Consider the following 26,789-nt stretch of genomic DNA (forward strand, 5'->3'; position numbering starts at 1 on the left):
AAAATACATGTTTTATGGGACAGCTCTTTTCTTCTTTAAAATGCTAATAATAAAATAATAATAAAATAATAAAAATGCTAATAATAAAGCAGGAAAGTCAGTTTTGAATAGTGAATTGAAGAAGCAGCTAACTAGAAGATTAATCCCCCCCTCCTTCCCATGCACAACCCAGGGGCAAACCAACACTGCAGGAAACTGCAATTAGCATGGATAAAGGATCTTTGTCATATCTGTTTGAACTTTAAGGATACAACAATGATCCATGCGAGGCAATGTCACTCTGCATTTCCCACTGTCCATATTTTAGCCATGCTTAACTGGTGAAACTAAGATTTGGCTCAGAGATAATCATTCCAAATTTTGAAAATCATATATTTCATCAGAGTGACTGCAAGCAAGAAGCGACTAGATTTAAGAAGTCCACATCTGTACATCACAGAAAATCCTACGTTAAAACTTAACTGTGGATTAATAAATCAACTCCAAACTATGATTTCTGATCATGGTTTGATGTTGCCGAACAAACTATAACTAGCAGAGGGGCCTGCGTTTGGGTGATCACGCTAACCAGTTAAATCGTGTTGAAATCTGAATGGAACCTCCGAGGCCCCTTCCACACATGCAGAATAATGCACTTTCAATCCACTTTCAATGCACTTTGCAGCTGTGTGGAATAGCAAAATCCACTTGCAAACAATTGTGAAAGTGGATTGGAAGTGGAGTCCTTTTTCTTCTGTTTCATGCTGAACCGTGACATACGTTCTTCCCCAGAATACTGTGACATTTTCTCAACACACCTATTGGCATTTACCTCATAGAGTTCCTGCTGCTCCAGGGCTTCTTCGCTGGTGAGCCCGCAGGTGCTCAACATCTGCTCCATGTTGTTCAGGCAGCGGCTGATGGCCAGAAGCAGCTCAAAGAGTTTCTGATCCAAGTTCAAGGGAACTTCCCTCATTGTGGTTTCCTGGCAAGCAAGAAGAGAGGGTTTTTCCCCCCAAAAAAACTTCCCTCAAGGACCTTTGCCAGCAATGATGCGGCTGGCCTCCACGTGGGCCAGGGCCTTTACAGCCCTGGCCCCTGCCTGGTGGAACACTCTTCCTCTAGCTGTCTGGGCCCTGCGGGATCTTGGTGAGTTCTGCAGGGCCTGTAAGACAGAGTTGTTCCGCTGGGATTTGGAGTGTCCAGTCGCTGATAGGTGCCCCCTCCTCTTCCTCTTCTTCACCTTTCTGGGTCTCTCACCATCTATGGGACCTGTTTTCTCCCCCCTTTTGGGAGGGTTTTATTGAGGGTTATTACGGACATTGTTTGTTACTGATCGCTGCGTTTTAAATTGTTTTAATGTATTTAAGGGTTATTGTATATATGTGATTTATGTTGTTCACCGCCCAAAGCCCTTCGGGGGTAGGGCGGTATACAAAAATCAATAATTAATTAATTAACTAATTAACTAACTGACTGACTGACTGACTGACTAACAAACAAACAAACAAACAAAAAATCATGGAAATTCAATATGGACCAGTGGAATTGCTTGTGGTAACTGCATGGTCATCTCACAGGGACCAGTAGATACAGCCTGGGATTCGACGAGTGCAAGAAGCCTCCTTACGCCAAGTTGTCAATCCATCCAGCTCAACAACATCTGTTCTGACTGTCCGTCACGCCCTGTCCTCTTTGGTTAAAGGGTAGGAGGCATTCAGGCCCCTTCCGCACATGCAGAATAATGCACTTGCAATCCACTTTCACAATTGTTTGCAAGTTGATTTTGTATTGTGCACAGTACAATCCTGATGCAAAGTGCATTGAAAGTGGATTGAAAGTGCATTATTCTGCATATGCGGAAGGGGCCTCAGAAAGGTATGGGGAGCCGGGCATTCTGAATACCTCATTGAATTGAACCTGATGGCCAGAAGCAGCTCAAAGAGTTTCTGATCCAAGCTCAAGGGAACTTCCCTCGTTGTGGTTTCCTGGCAAGCAAGAAGAGAGGGTTTTTCCCCCAAAAAAACTTCCCTCAAGACCTTTGCCAGCAATATGGAAATTCAATATGGACCAGTGAAATGGCTAGTGGTAACTGCATGGTCTTCTCACAGGGACCAGTAGATACAGCCTGGGATTCGACAAATGCAAGAAGCCACCTTACACTCTGGCCCCTTTCGCACACGCAAAATAATGCATTTTCAAACCACTTTCACAACTGTTTGCAAGTGGATTTTGCTATTCTGCACAGCTTCAAATAGCACTGAAAGCAGTTTGAAAGTGCATTATTCTGCATGTGCGGAATGAGCCCAAGTTGTCAATCCATCCAGCTCAACACCGCCTGTTCTGACTGTCCGTCACACCCTGTCCTCTTTGGTTAAAGGGTAGGAGGCATTCAGGCCCCTTCCGCACATGCAGAATAAGGCACTTGCAATCCACTTTCACAATTGTTTGCAAGTGGATTTTGTATTGTGCACAGTACAATCCTGATGCAAAGTGCATTGAAAGTGGATTGAAAGTGCATTATTCTGCATGTGCGGAAGGAGCCTCCGAAAGGTATGGGGAGCCGGGCATTCTGAATACCTGACTGGCTCGAACCAGGGGCCTACAAGCTTGCAAAGAAAGAGTTTTCCCCCCATAGTCACAGCTGGACTTCAATTCCCAGCCAAATCTCTGAAATCAAAGAATTAGATAGTTCAGATCAATATATGAAACACAGCTCTCACAGTGACTGGAAGAGACTGTCAAATTTATGACAGCTTTGTTTGCTGAGCTGTTGGAATATCCATGAACATTCTTTGACCTCACATCTGTTCAACCAGTTGGAGTTAGGTGTTTTGCTGCAGCAAGACAGCAGTAAGCAACTTAAGGTATGTGCACTGTGGGATTAGATATCATCATGTTAATAGAACAGAGAAGAAACTAGAGAGGGTTGATTAAGCAAAAAAGAGCAACGGAGAAGAATCTAGAGAGGAGGAATGATAGTAAGAGGTGCTTTGGTAGTCCAAACCAGTGGTCCACCTGGACCAAGATCCTATTTCACACGGTTGCCAAACCAGCTGACCTGGAGGGTCAACAAATGATGCACAGAGGTCAAGAACTGCCCCCTGGGGTGCTGTGTGGTTTCTGGGCTGTATGGCCGTGTTCTAGCAGCATTCTCTACTGACGTTTCGCCTGCATCTGTGGCTGGCATCTTCAGAGGATCTGATAGTAGGAATGGAAAGCAAGTGGAGTATATATACTGTGAGGTATACTCCACTTGCTTTCCATTCCTACTATCAGATCCTCTGAAGATGCCAGCCACAGATGTCAGAATGCTGCTAGAACATGGCCATACAGCCCGGAAACCACACAGCACCCCAGTGATTCCGGCAGTGAAAGCCTTCGACAATAAACTGCCCCCTGGTTTTGCACTCAAGCACTGGTATTCAGATCACAGTGATTAGATATGATTAAGGTCTCTTTCACTGCTGTGCAGAAGCAGCGACTTCAGCAGATAACACTTTTCTCAGTCCCACATATTGAGTTGAACAAGCCAAATGCCATCTTGATAAAATGATAAAAATGCACAGGAATTTTGTCTTCTTTCCCACATGGGAAGAAGACTCAGGAATAAAGATCAACAGGGGTGAATGGGCGAAAATGCAACAGGCTGGCTGCACTTCAACTTGCCCGGAAATATCACAAACGAAGAGACCGGAGGGCTCGCTGGGACCAATAATATCCTCCACAAAAACCATCTGTGCAGATGTTGATGTGCCAACAGACAAAAGCACAAGGGAAAGATGTAGTCTGAAAGCCAGACACTCTGGAAAGAGCTCTTGTAAAAGGAACAGCAGGACTGTGAATGGCATATCATATATCAGTGGTGGCGAACCTATGGCACTCCAGATGTTCATGGACTACAATTCCTATCAGCCCCTGCCAGCACGGCCAATTGGCTATGTTGGCAGGGGCTGATGGGAATTGTAGTCCATGAACATCTGGAGTGCCATAGGTTCACCACCACTGTAATATATATTATCAGTTTGATGCATGTGGCATGCTACAGTCACTGCTTTGTTTTCATTCATAAAAATTAAGGAGGAAATCAATATCCCCATTGGCTGAGGCTGGATCTTGTCCACTAGCCACATCGGTGACTAACATAAGGGAGAGAAACGTGCTGAGTACCTGTGACGGAATGGAGGCTTCTTGACTCAGATTGCCTAGCTGAGTGGCGAACATTTTCAGCTCCTCGATCGTTGGAGTCTTCACACTTGACGCAGCACCCTTGGGAAGGATATTTATTTTGGTAGCGATCTGACATTTGGGAAAACAAACAGCGTTCAGACAAATGCAACAGATTACGATCACAGGTAACCGCGCAACATTCCTAAAAAAAATGACAAGTTAAAGTAGTAGGATCTTTAAAATAATTGGGATATTGGGGTGCTGTGTGGTTTGCGGGCTGTATGGTCATGTTCTAGCAGGATCTGAATCAGATCCTCTGAAGATGCCAGCCACAGATGCAGGCGAAACGTCAGGAGAGAATGCTGCTAGAACACAGCCGTACAGCCCGGAAACCACACAGCACCCCAGTGATTCCGGCCGTGAAAGCCTTCGACAATAAATTGGGATATTGTTGGGTCTTTTCTTAGCAACCAGTTTGAAATTTGCCTGTAGAGGGAATCCCATAGTTGCTGTCCCTACAAAAATACTGCAAGGCTTACACGCAAATGGAACCGATGGATATATGACTGAAATTCTGTCTGTGGGTTCCAGGCCTTTTAAGCCTGATGAACCACAGTGTGGCATGATAGAAACCAACAAATCATGGCATGGCGGGAAAAATTTACGTCAGAGTCTTGAGGAAGACGGACACGATTTTCCTTAGTTAGGAGATCAAGAACGTCCCACCTGCTCTAATGAATGAGTGGACACACCAAAAGCCACATTGCCAGGTTTATATTACCAAGTATTCTTTAAAAGCATGTAAGGGACACACTTGCTCCCATATGACCTTGCTTGAGGCTGGACTGTGTTATCTCAGTGTGGCCTAGTTATAGTTTCAGATTACGCTTTGAAAGATTTATGGCACAATCCTAAACAGAGTTACATCCTAAATCAACGGGCTTTGAAGGCTATAATGACTGTGCTGTGAGTTTCAAGTCCACAGCCATGACCGATTTCCCAGGGTCCTTGCTGGGACAAGCCATGAAGGGGTGAACAATATAAGTCACCCTGGGCTTCCTAGAGGAAGACATGGGTAGCCAGCAAAAACTAGATTCCAGTCCAGTGTCACTGTAAAGATTGACCAGATTTCCAGGATGTAAGCTTTTGTGAGTCAACGGTCCCTTCGTCAGATGCAAGTCAGAATGGAGACCCCTGAGCTCTTGCACCCCAGTCAAAAGGCTGGAAGGGTGCTGCAAAAAAGGGAGACAGGATGCAAAGGTACAACGTAAAATGGAGTCAGCTTGATTAGACAAGGAGGAAATTCTTTAGGGCAAAAATCAGCATCGGTAGTAAGATAAGGATTCTATGTCCCTGCTTAGCTCCAGAGAGGCCATTGCCCTGCATTGGTGATTGAACTTAAGTTCAGCAATATCACGCTGCAATCTCCCTTTGAAGCTTCTCTGTTTGAGCACCACCATCTTAGGTCAGCAGTCAAATGTCCTGAAAGATTAAAATGTTCTGTTTTTTGAGTGTATATGATTTTTAATCTCAGATTTATTCTTTTGTGTAGGGGCTGACCTGTTTGTCTGATGTGGAAGGATGGCTAGAAAGGTATCCTAAACTAACCTGAGGTTCATTGAATGGGTAGTGAGCGGGCTTCATCTTGAACAGCAGCTCTTCTTCCAAGTATTGCCACTTGTCACCCACCGGGTCCTTTGGAATGAGAGCAGGGGGTCCATTTCCCAAGGCAGCTGCGTCATGACTGCTAAAATGAACGACAGAGAAAACACAAGTGTATTCCTGTTGCAACTGTTTAGGACCAAGTCTCCTGAATTTAATGCGGCCAACAAAGCCACACAATCGCTAGGCCCAGGCTGAATCAAATTCTCCAAAGAAATCAGAAAATCCACACTGAAACAGAAAGTCTACGCAAGAACATCCATGCAGGAACAGCAGATCTTCATGAAAGATGCTGCCAGATCCCAAGAGTCCGAAGTGGAAAGAGCCCTCAGTTGATTCTCATTCTCACTATTTCGTCAGCGTACATATCTGGTACGCAATTTTTTCCCTTGCATGCCCCAGGTTGGGAACCAATGCAGGATATTTAATTCATGTATTTATCTGTGAACTTGTTTCACACCCATTGCCGAAGTCCCTGTGCAAAGTAATGCTGTATAATGTCATATAATATTCCCTTCCTGGCCAGCAGATGATGGCAAGAGCATAGTTTCATGCATGAATCTCGGAAGAAAAGCACTCCCTCACAATATAGTAAACCATGTTAATCGTGTTACGTTTGTACCTGGTTTCCAGAATCGGGACGTCCGCGGATGGCAATTGCATGATCTCTACGTACACTTCAAGGAAGTCGACGAATTTCTTCTGTTCAGCCAATTTCAACAGCAGCTCCTGCAACAAGGAAACAAAACCAGATCAAGCTGTCAGGAACAAAGCCTGGTGATTGGGGAACACTCCTATGTAACTGGGATGTTGTGTGGTTTCCGGGCTGTATGGCTGTGTTCCAGTAGCAGTAGATCCACCCATTTAGCATGTGAGTAACCACGAAGATAGCATAATCAATTAATGAGGCCATCTGCATTGTAGTAGCCTGGCCTTTGCAGATGCCCTCACTAATGGTCTGAAAGTTGCCCTTGGATATAAACTTTCTTCTGCCACTTTCATGTTGCCAGACATAGCAGAAATCGTACTAGGATCATCACCGCTGACATTGGGGGTCTATAACTTTGGACCCCCTGAACCAAACCTTACCAAACTTGGCTGGTATCATCAGGAGAGTCACCTGACGATAGCCTGAAATTTTGGTGCCACTAGCCTAAAAACTGCGTACCTGCAGGCCAAAATTGGAAAAAACAGTAAAAAATACAGAAAGCCACAAACGACCCTGCAATTTTTGCGCCCACCAAAAGGTGGCGCCTGGGGCACTTGTCCCCAGATGTCCCCATGGTAGCTACGCCTGTGCCAGGGTCTCAGGCAGAAAAACATACAGCACGATATTTTTTTCAATGTAACCATGAGGTGAAAGGACGGATTACCTGCTCCTGCTGTAATCCACTCGACCTACTGAACAAAGGCCTCTCTGAGACAGTTGGTGGAAATGTGCTGGAGAAGTCAAAATAGAAAGGCTTGGAGGATTCCTCTGAGGTATTTTCAACAGGGACAAGCTGTAAAGAGACACAGCAGAGCAAAACATCTTAGGAGACCTCAGGAAGATGATGGAGAAGATGTCTGCAGCTTTGGATGGGTTCTCACGATACGGTTTTCTACACAGGCACATGAACCCAACCAAGCACAAATACAAGCTGGGGCTGCCAGAAAAGCAATGGGGCACGCTTCTGTACGGTTCAAAGCGCAACGTTGCAATTTATGCACTCGCATGGTCTTCACAAGTAATGCAAGGGCTTTTCATTCAGATGTTTACCACAGTTTGGGGGCCCAACCCCCGTGGTTTTTCTCCAGACCAGCCATTCTCAACCAGGGTTCCGTGGTACCCTGGGGTGCCATGAGCATGTCCCAGGGGTACCGCGGCAACACTACCGCCCCCCCCCCTCTCATTTTTGTGGTGTCTTCCACCAGCGCCAGCAAGGACATGGAGCTGGCCCATGGGGCAGGGCCTGCCACAAGGTCAGCAGCCACCCCCACCCCAGTGCTTCCCTTCACCCTGGGAGGGGAAGGTGGGGTGTGTGGCAAGCAGGGGCAATGGGAGGGGAAGGTGGAGGGTGGCGGCAGGGGTACCGTGAGATATGAAGAGTGAGGTCAAGGGTACCCTGACCTCAAAAAGGTTGGGAAACACTGCTCCAGACCTTTTCACAACATTGTTTTCCATTTGCCATATTTCCATGGCTTCTTGGTAATTAAGCCACCTTTATGAAACCACCTTTGCTTTAGAGAAAACAGACAGGAGCAATAAAGAAATCATGGAAAGATAACAAAGACGTCAGAGGGGGACTTATATTGCTGGTCTCATAATGTCGTCTTGGCCCTCAAGAGTATTATACATAGATTTTAGCTAGGGTGGTATGTTATATTTTTTTGTATTGTGATTTTAACCCCTGTGAGCTGCTCCAAGTCCCGACTTTGGTTGGGAATGTGCGGGGCACAAATTTAATAAATAAATAGAAAACTGTGTTGTGAAGATGTAAGCACAGAACAGGGAAATTATTTTATATTAAGCCAGTCAATGCCTTTTACATCTCTGTGCTGACAACCATAAGCTGCGAAGCAGGAGATCACGTTTAAGGTTTTCTGAGGAAAAATCGTGTAGGCCTTAATCAAGCTTTCTGAAAAAGATTCTGGTAAAAATACAGCTTAAAGTCATTGCACAGAATCACAAAAAGCGTCTTTGTTAAGAGAAAGCATTCAATGTTCCTGCATTCCAGAAAAAGATACTTTTATGCTTGTGTGCAAGTCAAAGCTCATGAAAATAATATCTTCAACTAAAGCATATCTAAAAGCACAGACCCAGAAATTAGAAAATAGAAATAAAGCATTTAAACATTTCAGCTAAAACATACTTATATGTAACTTAAGCAAGTCTTTTTGAAGACATTTTTAATATTAAAAATGCTTGCTTAAAAATATAGCAAAGGCACTTTGCTTTCTAAACAGCCCTGTTGTTTCTTCCCACATTCCAAAGAAAAGATACTTTCACTTAGCAACTAGATGAAAAAGTGTGTGTGTAAGAAAAGAACTGGTCAGCAGAATTAAAGCAAAGTTGTGAGTCAAGCCGTGTGAGAAACCATATTCTTAAGAATGCTATTTAACCATGTATCGCCATGATTAACAAAGATGAGAATATTGAAACGTCATGGATTGACAGAATTTGGCTTTGCAACATTTATGGTGCATCAGCTGTTTTTACTCTGTAAGAACTGTGACATTTGTATAATCAGCGCGACTCCTCAGATTCTAAAACAGACCCTCTGTGAGTTTGGAATAAAAATTATTTATTTATTTATTCCTTGTCGGCTCAAGCTTATTAGCTAACTCTTATTAAACACGTTACCCCGTTAGTAACAAAGAGACTCAGAGAAAAGGTATTGGCAACTGAACCACAGGAAAATCTCTGTGTGAAGACTCCTGGTGTGTTGTCGCATATTCACCCAAGTACACTACTTGACGTAAGGCGCCTCCATGACAGGAAAGATGAAAATAAGTGTTGGATTAGACAGCCTTGCATGCAGCAGGCACTGAATTCTGGGAGATATCAGCGAACGTTCAAAAAGTGACAGTTGGAGGCTGTAGCTCCCTGACTCTGAGGAAAGATGTTGTTCAGCTTTATGTGAACAAAAGCTATGTAAAAGCCTCTGACTGAAAATGTAATACTGTAAACTATGCTTGTTATTGGTACCCAAATTGTGACCAAACTTTTGCCAAGATAACTGTTCTTATTTAAAGTGGCACACAAGCTACATTCTGCTCGTTATTCTGCTTACATCAATTTTATATTACTTAAACTACCAGTTTTATATTAAATACGTTTTTATATTACTTTAGATCACTTTTACTTTTGTATCAATTTTATATGACTTAATATCCATGCATAATATCTGGTTTTTATGGTCTATTGCAAGCTTGAGGACTTCCCCCTGACCCCAATATCATTCTGTGAGCTTTTTCTTTTCTAACCTGGGCTGGTTTGTAAAGTGTATTATTGCTGCCATTTTTCTGCAGGAGAAGTGGGATCAATGTTTTCATAGATCTAAACAAGCTATTTATGGCCATCAATTGTAATTCTGGGGAATCTGCAGCCCAAACCTGGAGCTTGGCAACCTAAAACTTGTTATAGTGTGAAATACCCTACTCTATGAGGGCAGAAAGATTAGGCTACAGAATGGGAAAGTTACCATCTATGCTTGTTATGTCTATCTCTGTTGTTTATATATGCTGCTATGATTATTGTTGCCTTATAGCTTATGATGTTATGATTATTGATGTTCTTGTTTATAATGCTGTTTATAATGTTGTGTTTATTGATCCTCTGTTTATTGATGTTTTGTTGCTTGATGTTATGATTACTGATGTTTGCTATTATGCTGTTGTTGTTCACCGCCCTGAGCCCTTCGGGGGAGGGCGGTATACAAATCAAATAATACGATACGATACGATACGATACGATATATGTGTGTGTGTATGTGTGTGTACACACACACATGCAGACACACACACGCATGCACACACATGCAGACACACACACACACACACACTGGCTTTTATGCCCAAGCGTGTCCAGCCATCCCACTTGTTTAAGAAACTGAAATCCATAACTATGTCTTTCTAAGGCCCCTTCCGCACACCAAAATAATGCATTTTCAAACCACTTTCACAACTGTTTGCAAGTGGATTTTGCTATTCCGCACAGCTTCAAAGAGCACTGAAAGCAGTTTGAAAGTGCATTATTCTGCATGTGCGGAATGAGCCTAAATTTAGTTTTGCAGAAGTACCATGCAAGAGCATGGGGGGAGAAAAATAATGCTTAGGCATACTGCGGAAGCAAGGAGAAACATGACGGAGGTTTCCAAAACCATGACCTCGTGATTCATGATTCACTTATCTCATGGGGAGAACAGAAATTCGGAACTTCACATCAGCCAAGGCAAGACCGCACAAGACAAGGATTACATTCTAATATCAAATTTTGGAGCGGAGCCAGCTTATGCCCATCAACAAATCTCAATGACCGGACAAGGGAGAGGCCAAGAGAGTCTCCAGGTTTGCAGAAAATTCCCCAAACAGTAAAAAAACCAAAAACAATTAAGGGAACAGGGCTTTAAAATCCCCACAAAATGGAACTCAGGAGCAGCAGTGGCGTAGGAGGTTAAGAGCTCGTGTCTGGAGGAACCGGGTTTGATTCTCCGCTCTGCCGCCTGAGCTGTGGAGGCTTATCTGGGGAATTCAGATTAGCCTGTGCACTCCCACACACGCCAGCTGGGTGACCTTGGGCTAGTCACAGCTTCTCGGAGCTCTCTCAGCCCCACCCACCTCACAGGGTGTTTGTTGTGAGGGGGGAAGGGCAAGGAGATTGTAAGCCCCTTTGAGTCTCCTGCAGGAGAGAAAGGGGGGATATAAATCCAAACTCTTCTTCTTCTTCTAAAAGAAACAGGCAAAGGACAGCAACCGTGGGAAGGAGCAAAGAAGTGGACAGATCATGCTTTTTGGTTATGTTGTTTTTGCTGTACACCGCCCAGAGCCCTACGGGGGTGGACGGTATATAAATTAAATTATAAATAAATAAATAAATAAAATTATAGTCCACCACTCTTAACCGCTACATCACACTGGCCCTCTCCAATGCACATGTTTGTATAATTGTTTTTGTTCTGCCACCAAGTCATGGATGACTTTTGATGACTCCATAGGTTTTTCAAGGCAAGAGATGAACAGAGGTGGTATTGCCATTGCCTGCCTCTGCATAGCAAACCTGGACTTCCCTGGTAGCCTCCCATTCAAATACTAACCGGGGCCAACCTTGCTTAGCTTCCAAGATCGGACAACATTGGACAAACCTGGGCTAGGCCAGGATACTTCTATAGCTATTTGATGGCACTTTACACATTCACACATACAAAACATATGTTTCAAAAGTGTGTGTAGTGTTGTAGTGCAGGGGAATCCATTCTTTGAAGTCCACCACATAGATGGAGCTATTATTGGGCACGGTCATATCCATCTACAGTCCCATTGGAAGGTGAAATCCAGAATGGCCTTTGCTCAAAAAATGTGGGCTAGAAATACCTAGCTATAAAGTATTTATTTTATTTATTAAATTTGTTACCCTGCCCACTCCCAGCCAAAGGCTGGGTTCAGGGCGGCTTACACACGTATTTAAACAACATAAATAAATCAAATTCAGATATAATCAACCATCATCAAGGCAATCTGTCGCCGACCTTGGCGCGCCATGGCTCCAAAGTAAACCTTTCTCACGTTCTTTGGGAAAACGGGAGAGGGGATTGGTTCTGAATAAAGGGGATAGCAAAAGCCAGAACTGTCTTTTACAAGCTCGGTGCTTCCTTGCGTTCTAATAAACACTACTGATCGACAATCCAGAGTTTGTTTATTGATTCAAGGTTTGAGACCTGACAGGGTGTGGCCGATTTCTGCATAGATAAGGAGATCTGGCCCATCAATGAATCACTACTTGGCTTCACTCTCTGGGGAAGGCACAGAGGCAACAAGATACAGCTGTGCCCCGCCACATAATCCACAGACATTTCCAGAGCTCTCATCTGCACAACACTGATAAAAAGATCACTGCAAAAGCTTTCTCGATTATTACTGTTCTCAATGTGAGTAAATTTACTACATAAGAACATAAGAACAAGCCAGCTGGATCAGACCATCTAGTCCAGCTCTCTGCTACTCGCAGTGGCCCACAAGGAGCCTTTGGGAGCTCACATGCAAGATGTGAAAGCAATGGCCTTCTGCGGCTGTTGCTTCCGATCACCTGGTCTGTTAAGGCATTTGCAATCTCAGATCAAGGAGGATCAAGATTGGTAGCCATAAATCGACTTCTCCTCCATAAATCTGTCCAAGCCCCTTTTAAAGCTATCCAGGTTAGTGGCCATCACCACCTCCTGTGGCAGCATATTCCAAACACCAATCACACGTTGCGTGAAGAAGTGTTTCCTTTTATTAGTCCTAATTCTTCCCCCCAGCATTTTCAATGAATGCCCCCTGGTTCTAGTATTGTGAGAAAGAGAGAAAAATTTCTCTCTGTCAACTACGGTCCTGCAACCTCTGTGCAGCAGGAAAAGAATTCTACAGAGGACTAAACAGACAGGGACAGGTAATTATAGGGTGCTGAGAACGGGTCTGATGGCAACCAGCTGACATTTAGATTCATTTGTGCTCATCTCTGACTTGCACACACAACTGATATTTTTGTCTCTTAGCAATGGTCTTCATCCATTTCCCCATCTTCTGCATTCCTCCCCAATTGCTCCTTTCTTTTTCATAGAATTGAAGAATCATAGAGTTGGAAGAGACCAGAAGTCCAACCCCCTGCAATGCAGGAACACACAATCAAAGCACTCCTGTCAGATGGTCATCCAGCCTCTCTTTAAAAACCTCCACAGAAGGAGACTCCACCACACTCCGGGGTAGTGCCTTCCACTGTCGAACAGCCCTGCCTGTCAGGAAGTTTTTCCTGATGTTTAGGTGGAATCTCTTTTCCTTCACCTTGAATCCATTACTCCGTGTCCTAGTCTCTGATGTAGAAGAAAACAAGCTTGCTCCCTCACCAACATGGCATCCCTTCAAATATCTAAACATGGCTACCATGTCACCTCTTCACCTTCTCTTCACCAAACTGAACATATCCAGCTCCCTAAGTCTCTCCTCGTAGGGCATGGATTCCAGACCTTTGACCATTTTGGCTGCCCTCCTCTGGACCCGTTCCAGCTTCTCAATATCCTTCTTGAATTTCGGTGCCCAGAACTGCATACAGTACTCCAGGTGAGGTCTCTCCCACCTACCTACCTTAACTTTGTTTCCAAATCAGATTCTCTCCCTCACATTTTTGCGTTCCCCTTTCCCATCTTCAGCTTTTCTGTGTTGTTTATTTTGGTCTTCCCCATCAGTCTTACACCCCCTCCCATCTTTTGCCTTTTGCACTTCGTCTCCCCCGCTGCCCCACCCCAAGCTGATGCGAATGGCAAAGCTGGTCACTAAGATCTCTAAAGGTAATCCCTTGAGATTTCAATAGCATACTTTTCTTAAAGAAGCAGACATTGCTTCTAGGATTTGTGGGGTATTTTAGCTGTTGTCTACATTGATCAAGACAACACAGGGAAACTGACCTGACTGTACTTTTTTCCTCCCGCCCATTTCACCGTCTACAAAACGATTAAGTAACATGCACTTGCTCTCACGTTTCTTTATAAATCTCTCAGGGCAATGCCAGAATGCACAAAAAGCTCATTGGCTCAACAGCCTGGGGAGCTGAGGCTTATGTCAGGGGCTGGGATTTCACGTCTCACCTTGCTCTCAACACACACACACACAACACACACACTCACAGACGCCCCTCTGCAGGAAATTGTGTACGAGACAATAGAAACACCATAGCGAAAAGCAAAGATGCACTTGAATCATCAGGCAAAGAACTGGAAAAGGAAATTTCTAAAGAGAGGAATTAGAAGTGTCATGGCCCTGTCGTATTTTAGCCAGGGCTCTGAAGTATTTCATTCAGGGTCACTCTTAAGAGGGCGGCCTTGGGGATTGTTTGCGATGATTCCAGCTTGTATCCGTCTGTCTCTTATCTCACTTTGTAATGGTTTCTGCAGGGGGGGGGTAGGTTTTGGAGGTCTGTTTCTCACTGTATCTCATGAGTTCCCAACACTCTAAGAAACTCAGGCCAGGGGGCACAACAGTTCAATGGCTGAGGACGAGCTGAAGGTCTCTCTTTGTCTAATCTTCTCACTCAATGGGTTCGTAAACAGAGACTATTGCAAACACAATCACAGCTCCAAACACCTTTATCCAAATGAGGTTCGGAGGTTTATTGGCAAAAATTCCCGAAGGTGATTCATCAGCTCCCCAAACAATATATCAAATTTTGAAAGTGATTTACGAATACAAAATTAACAGTCCAAGCCACAGAGGCTTACCACCGGCTCTCAATTAAAACACAGCCTCCTCCTCATATTTTGCAGCTCTTCCTAAAAGTCAGGTTACTCCCTCCAGGACAGAATGCCCCTCCCATCACTAAAGGCTGTGATAACCATTTTCAGGTGACATTAGGCAAGGAGCAAGATTGCAGGAGACAGTTCAACAGGTACAGTCAACGCTCATTCAAGGGGGCGGGGGTAGGTTTTGCTCGGTTTCTCACTATCCAAGGAATGTGTGTGAGTGGGAATGGGTGTGTATGTGGGGGGGGGAGGATGTTGCTACTGTGGGGGATATAATTGCCTGTTTTGGTCATGTGGGGGATATAATTGTCAGTTCTAACAATAAGAAGTCATCAGCTTCTCCATGCTTGTAGAAGAAGAAGAAGAGTTTGGATTTATATCCCCCTTTTCTCTCCTGCAGGAGACTCAAAGGGGCTGACAATCTCCTTGCCCTTCCCCCCTCACAACAAGCACCCTGTGAGGGGGGTGGGGCTGAGAGAGCTCGGAGAAGCTGTGACTAGCCCAAGGTCACCCAGCTGGCATGTGTGGGAGTCCACAGGCTAATCTGAATTCCCCAGATAAGCCTCCACAGCTCAGGCAGCAGAGCTGGGAATCAAACCCGGTTCCTCCAGATTAGATACACAAGCTCTTAACCTCCTATGCCACTGCTGCTTCTGTTGTAATCTGTTGTAATCAACAGAAAAGAATTCTGCTTTTTTGAAGTACTGATTTATTTATTGGCCAAGTCTGGGGTCAGGACAAGAAGACTGTAAGAACAGAAACCTTGACGGAACGGAGCCAGGGGCATTTGCTCGTAAACAAGCCATTTTTTAAAACCGACACGGCAGTGATTCTGACAAGCTGCCGACTCCTTACCTGTTCTTCCGTATATTTTTCCCGGAGCATGCCGTGGACTTTTTCCAAGTCAGATTTCACATCCTTCAGTTTCAGGGACAGGCTCTCTGCTTCTTGCTGGAGGTCCGCTCTCTCATCGGTGTGCCTGTCTTTGCAGTCCTCCAACAGAGACCCCACCTTCTGTTCAATCTCAGACAGCATTGCCTGTAAACCCAAGCAGTTAATCATTCATTCGTTTGACATCCTTGAGTCTTCTTTGCTGAATCTATTCTGGCTGGCACAGTTAGGGCTGACCTAAAAACAGCTCCTTTTCCCTTTGATATAAGAAGAATCAGGCATACTGTATCTTCCAGGGGGGCGGAGGAATCAAAATTCAGAGGGAGGGAAGGGAGGGTGAGGGGTGGCATGCAAGGGAGGGGTGGGAGGGGGCCCAGCATCTGGACATGGCCCACCCACCCTAGCGGAGGGAGGGGAGGGGTGGCATGCAAGGGAAGGAGAGTGAGGGAGGGGAGTGAGTGAGGGGTGGCATGCAAAGGAGGGGAGGGAGGGGCCCCATCATCTGGACATGGCCCACCAACCTGAGCGGAGGGAGGGGAAGGGGAGGGAGGGGTGGGTGGGTGGGTGGCATGCAAGGGAAGGGGAGGGAGTGAGGGGTGGCATGCAAGGGTGGGGAGGGAGGTAGATAACCCAAATTCTACACCAAGACAGCGGGGGAAGTGTTATTTGTAGCTGCCCTAACAATCCACAACCTTGTCAAAGCTCTGAAGCTATACAAGGTTGGTCATGGTTAGTACGGCGATGGGAGACCACCAAGTAGGGTTGCCAAGTCTCCCTGATCACTGGCAGGGGAGGGGGTTTCATGAGCAGCCCATGTCTGGTTTGATCCTGCCATGTCTCTCCCGCCCGGAACGTGTGATTCTTTCTCCCCTCATTCTCCCACCAGCACCACCTTCTCATTACTGTGGTTGGGTGTCCTTTCTCACTCTTTGTACTTTGGCTTCCCGAGCACTGCCTTATTAGCCCATTGGGCACCTGCTGTTGTAATTCTGTCAGTGGTGTGGAATGTTGGTTGTTATGATCCTAGAGATCAGAGAATCATAGAGTTGGAAGAGACCCCCAGGGCCATCAAGTCCAACCCTCTGCAATGCAGGAACACATAATCAAAGCACTCCTGCCTTGTCTCTGGATCTTGTCTCTGGACCATGGGACTGGTGAGGGGCTATTTCCCCCCTTGGGAGTGGGTAGTCTGGAAAGGTGTCATGTGACGTGGGGTAAAATGGAGGGCACTTTGATGCGGTTTCAGTCCTGGCAACAGCAGTCTAAACGTCTATTAGTCCATTCAGTGGTGGGATCCAAAAATTTTAGTAACAGGTTCCCATGGTGGTGGGATTCAAACTGTGGCGTAGCGCCAATGGGGCTGGGCGGGGCATTCCGGGGGCGTGGCCGGGCATTCCGGGGGCGGGGCATTTCTGGATGGGGCTGTGGCAAGGACGCAGCCGTTGCGCCGGTCCTTGGGCGGGAAACGAATGCACGCAGGCGCAGGCTGCCACGCATGCCGGTGCACCTCCTGCTAGACTGCTTCAAGTTCTGCGCGCTACTGCTGAGAGGAGGGGCGTAACTAAGGCAAAAATCACGTGGCAAAATCACTAATTAGTAACCCCCTCTCGGCACACACAAATAATGAGTAACCTACTCTCAGGAACCTGTGAGAACCTGCTGGATCCCACCTCTGAGTCTATTCGTGATGCTGTTTCATAATAAAGATGTCATCTGAACACAAAGTCTCATTATTGTACAGTCCAGGGGCACGACGTGGGGAGGTGGAGTGGTTAGATCCAGGCTGGGAAACTCCTGGAGATTTTGGGATGGAGCCTGGGGAGGACGGGGACCTCGGGGGTGTGTGTGTGTGTGTGTGTGTGTGTGTGTGTGTGTGTGCGCGCGCGCGCGTGCAATGTCCGAACGTCCACCCTCCAAAACAGCCACTTTCTTCAGGGCAACTAATCTGTGAAATCTGGAGATGATTTGTGATTCCAGGGGATCCCCCGGTCACATCTGGAGACTGGCATCCCTAGAAGGAAGGCAGGGGTTGCTACGCAGAGGAAGCCAAGGGCAAATCACCTCTGCTTGCCTTGAAAACCTCATGTTGTGAAACTTTATGAGATTGTTATAAGTCAATTCTGACTCGATGGCACAACCTACTTTTTACAGCACAGGTGTCAAACTCGTGGCCCTCCAGATGTTCATGAACTACAATTCCCATCAGCCCTTGCCAGTATAGCAAATGCTCATGTTGGGAGGGACGGATGGGAATTGTAGTTCGTGAACATCTGGAGGGCCACGAGTTTGACACCCCTGTTTCACAGCATCATTTGGCTCCAACAACAAACCACAGTTTGCAGCAGCTGAACTCTGGCTTGAACTCCTTGTTTGTTAGGACAAATGCAAACTGCCTACTTGGGTTTGGTAGAAAATAATAAACTGTGGTTTGCCAGATTCCAGAAGACTTCTATTAAATCAGAGTGTGTAAAAGAAGTAGGGAGAGGAAGAGAATCTGAGAATATCGGTTAGTTCATGTAACATTCAAAATACTGTCTGCCAATTACGTATGAATTATACTTGCGACTTGCACTCGTTATGCAAATTCAAGAAAACTGTACAATAACTGCAAAATTTATTCAGCTCCCGCTAGTCATGCAGGACACGTGGGGCACTAAGAGTCCCCATCGGACCCACGAAAGCTCACTAAAAAACTTCAGCTGGAACTGGCCAAGTACTTTAAACCCCTTCTATGTGTGTAAAGTGTCATCAAGTAATGGCAAATGTATAGCAACGCAAGTAAGGTTTTCAAGGCAAAAGGCAAAAAACAAACGGAGCTAGCTGCCTGCCTCTGCGTAGCAACCTTGAACTTCCTTGGCGGTCTCCCATCCAAGTACTAACCAGGGCCGACCCTGCTTAGCTTCCGAAACGGGGCTAACCAGGGCATCAAGGTCAGGGCCAACAGTACTAAAAGCTAGAAACTTGTTTTGTCTGAAAGCTGGGCGTCCCAGGATACTAAATTCAGTGCCTGCCATTCAATCCTGACATATTTTTCAGTGACTGAGCTAGATCATAGAATCTAGCTTTAAAGCAAACGCTGTGAAAGAATCCATTAGTGTGTAAAACCAGTCTTTTCAAAGAGGATAGATTTCTGTCAGATCCAATTACCAGAAAGCCAGGAGCTTACAAGACACTGAACTTTGGAGTGTCCATCCGCTGCTGATGTGGTGCCCCCTCTCTGCTCTCTGCGCTGTTTTACATCAGGGCGACCCTCATATTGAGGGGCCCGCCGTTCCTCCTTTTGGGGGAAGGTTTTAAATGTGGGTTTTCTAGACGCCTCTTATTTGATTGTACTAACCGCTGTTTTATATGGAGTTTTAGTAAGTTTTACTGATTATTAACTGGATGGAGCTTATGTTATTTGTTCACTGTGTTTTCGTATGATTTGCTCCTTTATTCAGCATTGTATGAATTTTATGTTGAGCACCACCCGGAGCCCTTCGGGGAAGGGGCGGTATAGAAATCTAAGAAAGAAAGAAAGAAAGAAAGAAAGAAAGGAAGGAAGGAAGGAAGGAAGGAAGGAAGGAAGGAAGGAAGGAAGGAAGGAAGGAAGGAAGGAAGGAGGGAGGGAGGGAGGGAGGGAGGGAGGGAGGGAGGGAGGGAGGAAGAAAATAAGAAAGAAACAATCAAACAAACTGCAAGAGTAGGATTCTTAACAGGGGCAGCCCATGGGGAGACGCAGCAAAGCAGTATGTGGCCAGTGTGGGGCATCACTGAAGGCAGCAAGGTTAGCCGCATGAAAGTAGGTGTATCTTTGACTGGTCAGACTTTATCAGCCTACACCTGATTGGACATGGTTGGCCAGGCAGTAGCTGACACTTACCTCCCCATATCCACCAGCAAGGGCATAAAATTAAGAACACAAGAACATAAGAACAAGCCTGCTGGATCAGACCAGAGTCCATCTAGTCCAGCACTCTGCTACTCGCAGTGGCCCACCAGGTGCCTTTGGGAGCTCACGTGCAGGGTGTGAAAGCAATGGCCTGCTGCTGCTGCTGCTGCTGCTGCTGCTCCTGAGCACCTGGTCTGCTAAGGCATTTGCAATCTCAGATCAAGGAGGATCAAGATTGGGAGCCACAGATCGACTTCTCCTCCATAAATCTGTCCAAGCCCTTTTTTAGAGTACCAGCCTCATAGCCCAGTTTATCCCAGTCTCATTAGAGCCAGAAAGCTAAGCAGGGTCAGTCACCATCAGCACTTGGATGAGAGACCACCAAGGAAGTATAGGGTTGCTATGCAGAGTCAGGCAACGGCAAACCACCCCGCTCATCTCTTGCTTTTAAAACTCCCATAGTCTTGAGGTCACCATGAATCATTTGTGACTTGACAGCATAATTATGTATACAACTGCATAAGGTCAGACGTCTTCCTGGTCATTACTCTGTGCTTGTTAGCTAAGGAATGCAGCTAATGTGGAGCAGCAGTGGCATAGTGGTTAAGAGCGGGTGCATTCTAATCTGGAGGAACCGGGTTTGATCCCCAGCTCTGCCACTTGAGCTGTGGAGGCTTATCTGGGGAATTCAGATTAGCCTGTGCACTCCCACACACGCCAGCTGGGTGACCTTGGGCTAGTCACAGCTTCTCGGAGCTCTCTCGGCCCCTCCTACCTCACAGGGCGTTTGTTGTGAGGGGGGAAGGGCAAGGAGATTGTAAGCCCCTTTGAGTCTCCTACAGGGAGAGAAAGGGGGGATACAAATCCAAACTCCTCTTCTAATGTGGAAGTCAGAGTATGAAGCGGTTAAAGAGTAGGACTAGGATCTAGGAGACCCACGTTCAAAACCCCACTCAGCCATGAAAACTTCTTGGATTACTTTTAAAAAATGGTAAAAGATCTGGAATCCATGCCCTACGAGGAGAGACTGGTTATGTTTAGTTTGGTGAAGAGAAGGTTAAGAGGTGACATGATAGCCATGTTTAGATATTTGAAGGGATGTCATGTTGGTGAGGGAGCAAGCTTGTTTTCTGCTGCTCTACAGACTAGGACCAGGAGTAAGGGGCTCAAGGTGAAGGAAAAGAGATTCTACCTAAACATCAGGAAAAACTTCCTGACAGTAAGGGCTGTCCGACAGTTGAATACACTACCTCGGAGTGTGGTGGAGCCTCCTTTTTCGGAGGTTTTTAAAGAGAGGCTGGATGGCCATCTGTCAGGAGTGCTTTGATTGTGTGTTCCTGCATTGCAGGGGGTTGATGGTCCTTGTGGTCCCTTCCAACTTTATGATTCTATGACTTTGGGCCAGTCACACATGCTCAGCCTCACCTACTTCATAGGGGTGTTGTGAGGTTAAAAGAGCAGAGAGAGAGAATAATGTGAGCCGCTCTGGGTTCCCACCGGGTAAGAAGGATACAGATGAAGTAAACAAATACGTGTGCTGGCGGAAAGCAGCTGCTGGGGACAGGAAATGTAACCTTATCCCTCCTGTTCCTCCCCCCACTCCACAGCTCCTAGCAGAACCTATCTGGGGGGCAGGAGTGGGGGGGTCGTGGCTAGGGGGAGGAGCTAAGAGAGGAAACAACCAGAAGATTAAACATTGCCTCTATCTGCCATGTCTCTTCATCAAACACTTCACAGGCTCCTAGGAATCCGGTATTTGCTGCCATGGCCAAGTTAATTCCTAGGGAGACTGATCCCTGGACACGAATCCAGGCAGACATGCTCTTTATTACTGCAGCACAGAGGTCAGGAAGAGGCAGCAGCTGCTACATCGGCACACCTACAGGAGAGGGAAAGGCGGCTCGGTTTTCAACGGCAGCAGTGAACTCCGGGCCAGTCCGTCTTACCTGGCAGGCAGCGAGATGCCGCTCCACCGCCTGTTGCATTTGGCAGGTCGGGCTGACGGATTCCAGGGATGCTTTGACTTTGACGAGCCACCCTTCCAGCTCAGCAACCTTTGCTTGGCACACCTGGAGGAGGTGAGCTGGCTCAGAGGCGGCTGGCCTACCGGCGTCCACCGTTCCTGTGAGCTCTCCGAACGTTGCCACTAAGCATTCGGCCCCGTTTGTGGGTGGAGTGGAGGAGGATTCGCCCTGCAGCGATAAAAGACAGTCAGATGAAGGGAAATAATCGAGGAACTCAAAAGGGTTAAAAACTTGGGTGCAAAAAGCAGCAGGAATGGTGCAAGAAAGAAAGCAAGAGAAAGTAACTGCCAGCCAGTCATGTGATCTGCTTCAACAGGTATCTAAGCAGTCAATTTGCATTTACACAGGTAGAGCTAAGCTCAAAGGAAGGCGGCTGAGTCACAGTTCATTAACTGGCTATTCCAGGAGGAGTGTTTTTCTGCAGTGTGTAAGTGCAGATTCCAGGCAATAAACTCCAGAGGAGGATAGAATGCCGCTGTGTAATGCTTCCTCATTACTTCTGGGGTGCCGTATAAGTCAGAACGTAGGTGATGGGGGGGGGGGGGGAACCAATAATAAGAAAGAAAAGAACTTAAGCTCAACAGCTCTGTGACAGGACAGATTTTTTGATTAAGAAACCCTAACGAGATTGCTGTCGTACTTATTATTAAAACACAACAGGAATGTTGGCCTCAGCAGTGCCGGATCAAGAGATCAAAAATAAAGATAATTTCAGAGGTTCGAAGATGATCCCACAGTCTATACCCGTGGTGGCAAACCTTTGGCACTCCAGATGTTACGGACTACAATTCCCATCAGCCCCTGCCAGCATGGCCAATTGGCCATGCTGGCAGGGGCTGATGGGAATTGTAGTCCATAACATCTGGAGTGCCAAAGGTTTGCCACCACTAGTCTATACAGATTTATGCGGCCAAACTTATGAAAAATTAGAAATTGAAGGTGGAAAGTAGCTTGGGAGGACAATATAGGGGAGGGGGTGCTGCCAACAGTACACAGAGAGAAATGTCAGTTAAGTCTGCAAACAGGACATCAAGTCAACATACCATCATTTGGCCACTGTAAATAAACCCTCCCTGACTAATATCTCAACAGTCATTGTCTTTACCTCCTCCAAAGCAAACAACACTGTTTGTAGTTAAGATATGGAGAAAAGGTCTACTTTGAAAAGCTCGGAAGGTATGCAAGAAATGTGGAAAATGACTCCTATCCTGCAATGATATAATATTGCACCCCCTTTTTAACTGTGGGGGGGGGGGGCACAACATTCAGAATCTGTTTTTTTAAGATAAAGATACTACCAGGCAAAGTGGGCCTCTTTCAAGACTACGATCCTTTTAAATCCGGGCCCCCTCTCTCTTGAACGCCAAAATTTGGGAGCAGCCAATGCAGCTGACTGGCAGTAAATTCAAAAAGAAGTATGGTACTTCTTCCCTCCTTTCTAGGTTGAAGATGAGATAAACGAGAAATGTGTTTTCTACTAGGAATAAGGAGACGAGTCATAAGGGAGGATGTTTGTGACAGGACAAAATAAGACCTCTGGATGACTAGGGCTGGAGAGAAAGGCTTGAATCAGATTGTACATATTGAGCATGCTTAATAGGCTAATACATATTAACTTCTCCTCCTGCTCTGATGACAAACTGTATTATAATTAACATACAGGAAGAATATGTGAGGGGGTTACATATTAAGGAGGAACATGCAGTCGTGTAGCTATCATGGGGGAATCCAGGGACAAACGCCCCGGGTGCCCTACCAGTGAGTCACGTGGGGGTCCCCCAGAAAATAGTCCCCAACACTTTTGGTACGGGGGTGCGAGGCTGCGTAGCTACCATGGGGCATGGGGCGGGTGCGTAGCTACCACAGGGCATGGGGTGTGTATGCGAGGGTGTCATTTTGCCACGCTATGCCTCTGGGAACATGTAATTAGACGGACTGGAAAGCTGTGACTCTAACTACCCTTAGCCAATGGGGGAACAGAGAGGGTGTGGCAAATTCGGGAGAAAGGGATAAATGTGCAATAGAAGTAGTATTTTGGAGGAGTCTCCCCATGTGGGGTTGACTCCCCTTTCTTTGCAAATGAAGCTACCGTATATACTCGCGTATAAGTCGACCCGCGTATAAGTCGAGGCACCTAATTTTACCACAAAAAACTGGGAAAACTTATTGACTCGCGTATAAGTCGAGGGTGGGAAATGCAGCAGCTGCTGGTAAATTTCAAAAATAAAAATAGATGCCAATAAAATTACATCAATTGAGGCATCAGTAGGTTAAATGTTTTTGAATATTTATTTCAAAGAAAAACAGTAAACTGGCTCTGTAAGTGGAAAAGAGGGTCAACAAGAACAATATGGTATCAACAATAACTTTAAAAGTACAAAACTCCCTTTAAGCTCAACCAGAAGCAAACCAAGCTAAAAAAAAAAACACAAGGAGTTAAAAAACTCCTTCAAGAACTGGATTCCTCCCTCATCATCTGTATGTCCAAATGTAACCCAGCTTAGATTTTAAGAGGGATATTATCAGAAATGGAAAATCTACTATTAGCTTCCATTGTAAACAATGGAGGATGGGGCATCCCCTTTGGGGGTCAATAACTTTGGATCCCCTGACCCAAACTTCACCAAACCTGGCTGGTATCATAAAGAGACTCTCCTGATGAGACCAGCCAGGTTTGGTGAAGTTTGGTTCAGAGGGTCCAAAGTTATGGACCCTCAAAAGGGTAGCCCCATCTACTAATAGCTCCCATTGAAAACAATGGGGAATGGGGGCACCTCCTTTGGGGGTCCATAACTTTGGACCCCCTGAACCAAACTTTACCAAATTTGGCTGGTATCATCAGGAGTGTCTTCTGAGGGTACCCTGAAATTTCGGTGCCGCTAGCATAAAAACTGCGCCCCCTGCTGGCCGGCAAAGTAAAAACGCACAAAAAAATTTAATGACCCGCATATAAGTCGAGGGGAGCTTTTTCAGCATTAAAAATGTGCTGAAAAATTCGACTTATACATGAGTATATACGGTACTTAAAATTATCTTCTGTTGGCTTGATATTTGGTAAAGAAATATTGGGCCCCATAAAGGTGCTCTTTTTGTGCTGACAGTAGCCTTGCCAGCTCCATGTTGGGAAACACCTGGAGACATTGGGAGCAGAGTCTGAGGAGGGGAGGGTTTGGGGAGGGACTTACAATGGGGTATAAAGCCATACAATTCATCTTGCAAAGTGGCCATTTTCTTCAGGCGGAACTGCGTTCTGTTGCCTGAAGTTTAGTTGAAATCTCAGGAGATCTCCCGCCACCATCTGGAGGTTGGTAAACCCTAGTTGGGAGTTATCCTACTATGTATTATTTTCTAGGAGCTGCGTGGCGTAGTGGTTAAGCGCTTGCACTGCCACTCACACGGTCAGGAGTTCGAGCCCCCTGTGGGTCAGATATCCTGGCAGCTGGCTCATGGTCAACTCAGCCACATCCATCCATTCCTTGGTCGGTAAATGAGTACCTAACACACAGCTAAGGGGTAAAGAATAGCCGGGGAAAGCAATGGCAAACTACCCCACAAAAACGGCTTGCCTATTATTATTTATTAAATTTAGTATACCGCTCTATCCCCGAAGGGGATATGAAATCACTGCTTGCAGTGGTACCCCAGGGTCGAACACGACAGAAGGGGAAACATTACCTTTATATTATTTTCTAATCATGGGAACGTTGAAGTTTGTAAAGTTTAAAAAAATCCTGTGAATGATTCAATAAAGCTCTATCTCAACACTATACTACACTGGCCCAGTCATCTTCCCTGTCCCCAGAGCACTTGGGCACAAAGGCTCACAAACTCCACAAACCTATATTGACCTTTTGGGTTCCCAACTGTGTATGTCGATTTGGAAGCCAGGAGCCATTACGAAAAACGGGACCATCCTGCAGGCGCCATGTTCATTGGAACCTGTTCTAGCTTCATTGAATCTGTGAACCTAGCACCTTCTGCATGGCTAGCAGATGTTCTACCGTTGAGCTGCCCCTCCTAATCTATGGCACAGGTGTCAAATTTGCGGCCCTCCAGATGTTATGGACTACAGTTCCCATGATGCTGGCAGGGGACGATGGGAACTGTAGTCCATAACATCTGGAGGGCCGCAAATTTGACACCTGTGATCTATAAGAACTGATGGGAAATTGCTGGTTTTGTCTAGACACAGCCCCTTGCTTGTCAGATTTTCCCTGGCTCATTTTCCCCCTCATTTCTGTACACCAAATACTGTAGGATCTGTCCCAAACGTTGTATTATACTTACTTCATTGTGGAATGAGTTGTCTTCTGCTTCTTCGACCAAGGAAGGTAGAAGAGACAGTGACCCCCGCTTGGACAGCTACAGTGTTCATGGAAAAATATGGACAAGTTAACCCGAAAAGCAGAAAAGGGTATTTTTATTCCGTCCTCTTCAAATCTGAGGTTCAGTCACTTTACCCCAAGCACTAAGCGCCAATTGAGTCAGATGGTTTCTACAGGCACGATACTACAGACATAAAGCACTTTTAACTCCTATAGACTTCAACAGGAGAAATAACAGTCTGAGTTTTACACTCTTACAGATATCAGCAGAACTGAAATACACTTAACATTGTCACGCACAAAGCAAAGCTTTGATTCATTCTCCTGCCCTGCTTCCTCTATCAGTTATTTCAGGAGCAACAACCTCAGAACTCATTCTAACTTCGGACAATGTACAGAAGGAACTCTGAAGAGAGTGTACTTGAAATATGTTGACATATATTGTGGGGGTTTCCTTTTCCTACGAAGATAGTTTTGGGAAGATAGCTTTTGGGAAGGTTTGGGAAAGTAGATTTTGGGAAGGCCTGCAGTAAAAGAACTAGGGCCAGAGGTCTGCAACCTGTGGCTCTCCAGATGTTCATGGACTACAAATACCATCAGTCCCTGCCAGCATGGCCAATTGGGGCTGATGGGATTTGTAGTCCATGAACATCTGGAGAGCTGCAGGTTGCAGACCCCTGACTGCTAGGCAGTGGTGGGATCCAAAAATTTTAGTAACAGGTTCCCATGGTGGTGGGATTCAAACTGTGGCGTAGCACCAGTGGGGCTGGGCGGAGCACAACGGGGGCGTGGCCGGGCAATCCGGGGATGGGGCATTCCTGGACAGGGCTGTGGCAAGGGCGCAGCCGCTGCGCCAGTCCTTGGGCGGGAAACAAATGCACACATGCGCAGGCTGTCA

At 45.9% G+C, this 26,789-nt stretch overlaps 1 protein-coding gene across 1 annotated transcript in view; it reads right to left on the minus strand.

Annotated features, from left to right (window-relative positions):
- The window catches only part of SYNE2 (spectrin repeat containing nuclear envelope protein 2), a 260,281-nt gene that overhangs the window by 131,691 nt on the left and 101,801 nt on the right, over positions 1–26,789 (minus strand). Inside the window, 8 exon segments of the mRNA XM_048484653.1 lie at positions 812–964; positions 4,150–4,278; positions 5,758–5,896; positions 6,434–6,540; positions 7,185–7,313; positions 15,636–15,818; positions 21,489–21,734; positions 25,854–25,928. Coding sequence (XP_048340610.1) covers positions 812–964; positions 4,150–4,278; positions 5,758–5,896; positions 6,434–6,540; positions 7,185–7,313; positions 15,636–15,818; positions 21,489–21,734; positions 25,854–25,928 — 1,161 coding nt within the window.

The sequence above is a fragment of the Sphaerodactylus townsendi genome, linkage group LG02, assembly GCF_021028975.2.
Source record: "Sphaerodactylus townsendi isolate TG3544 linkage group LG02, MPM_Stown_v2.3, whole genome shotgun sequence".
Classification (NCBI taxonomy): Eukaryota; Metazoa; Chordata; class Lepidosauria; order Squamata; family Sphaerodactylidae; genus Sphaerodactylus; species Sphaerodactylus townsendi.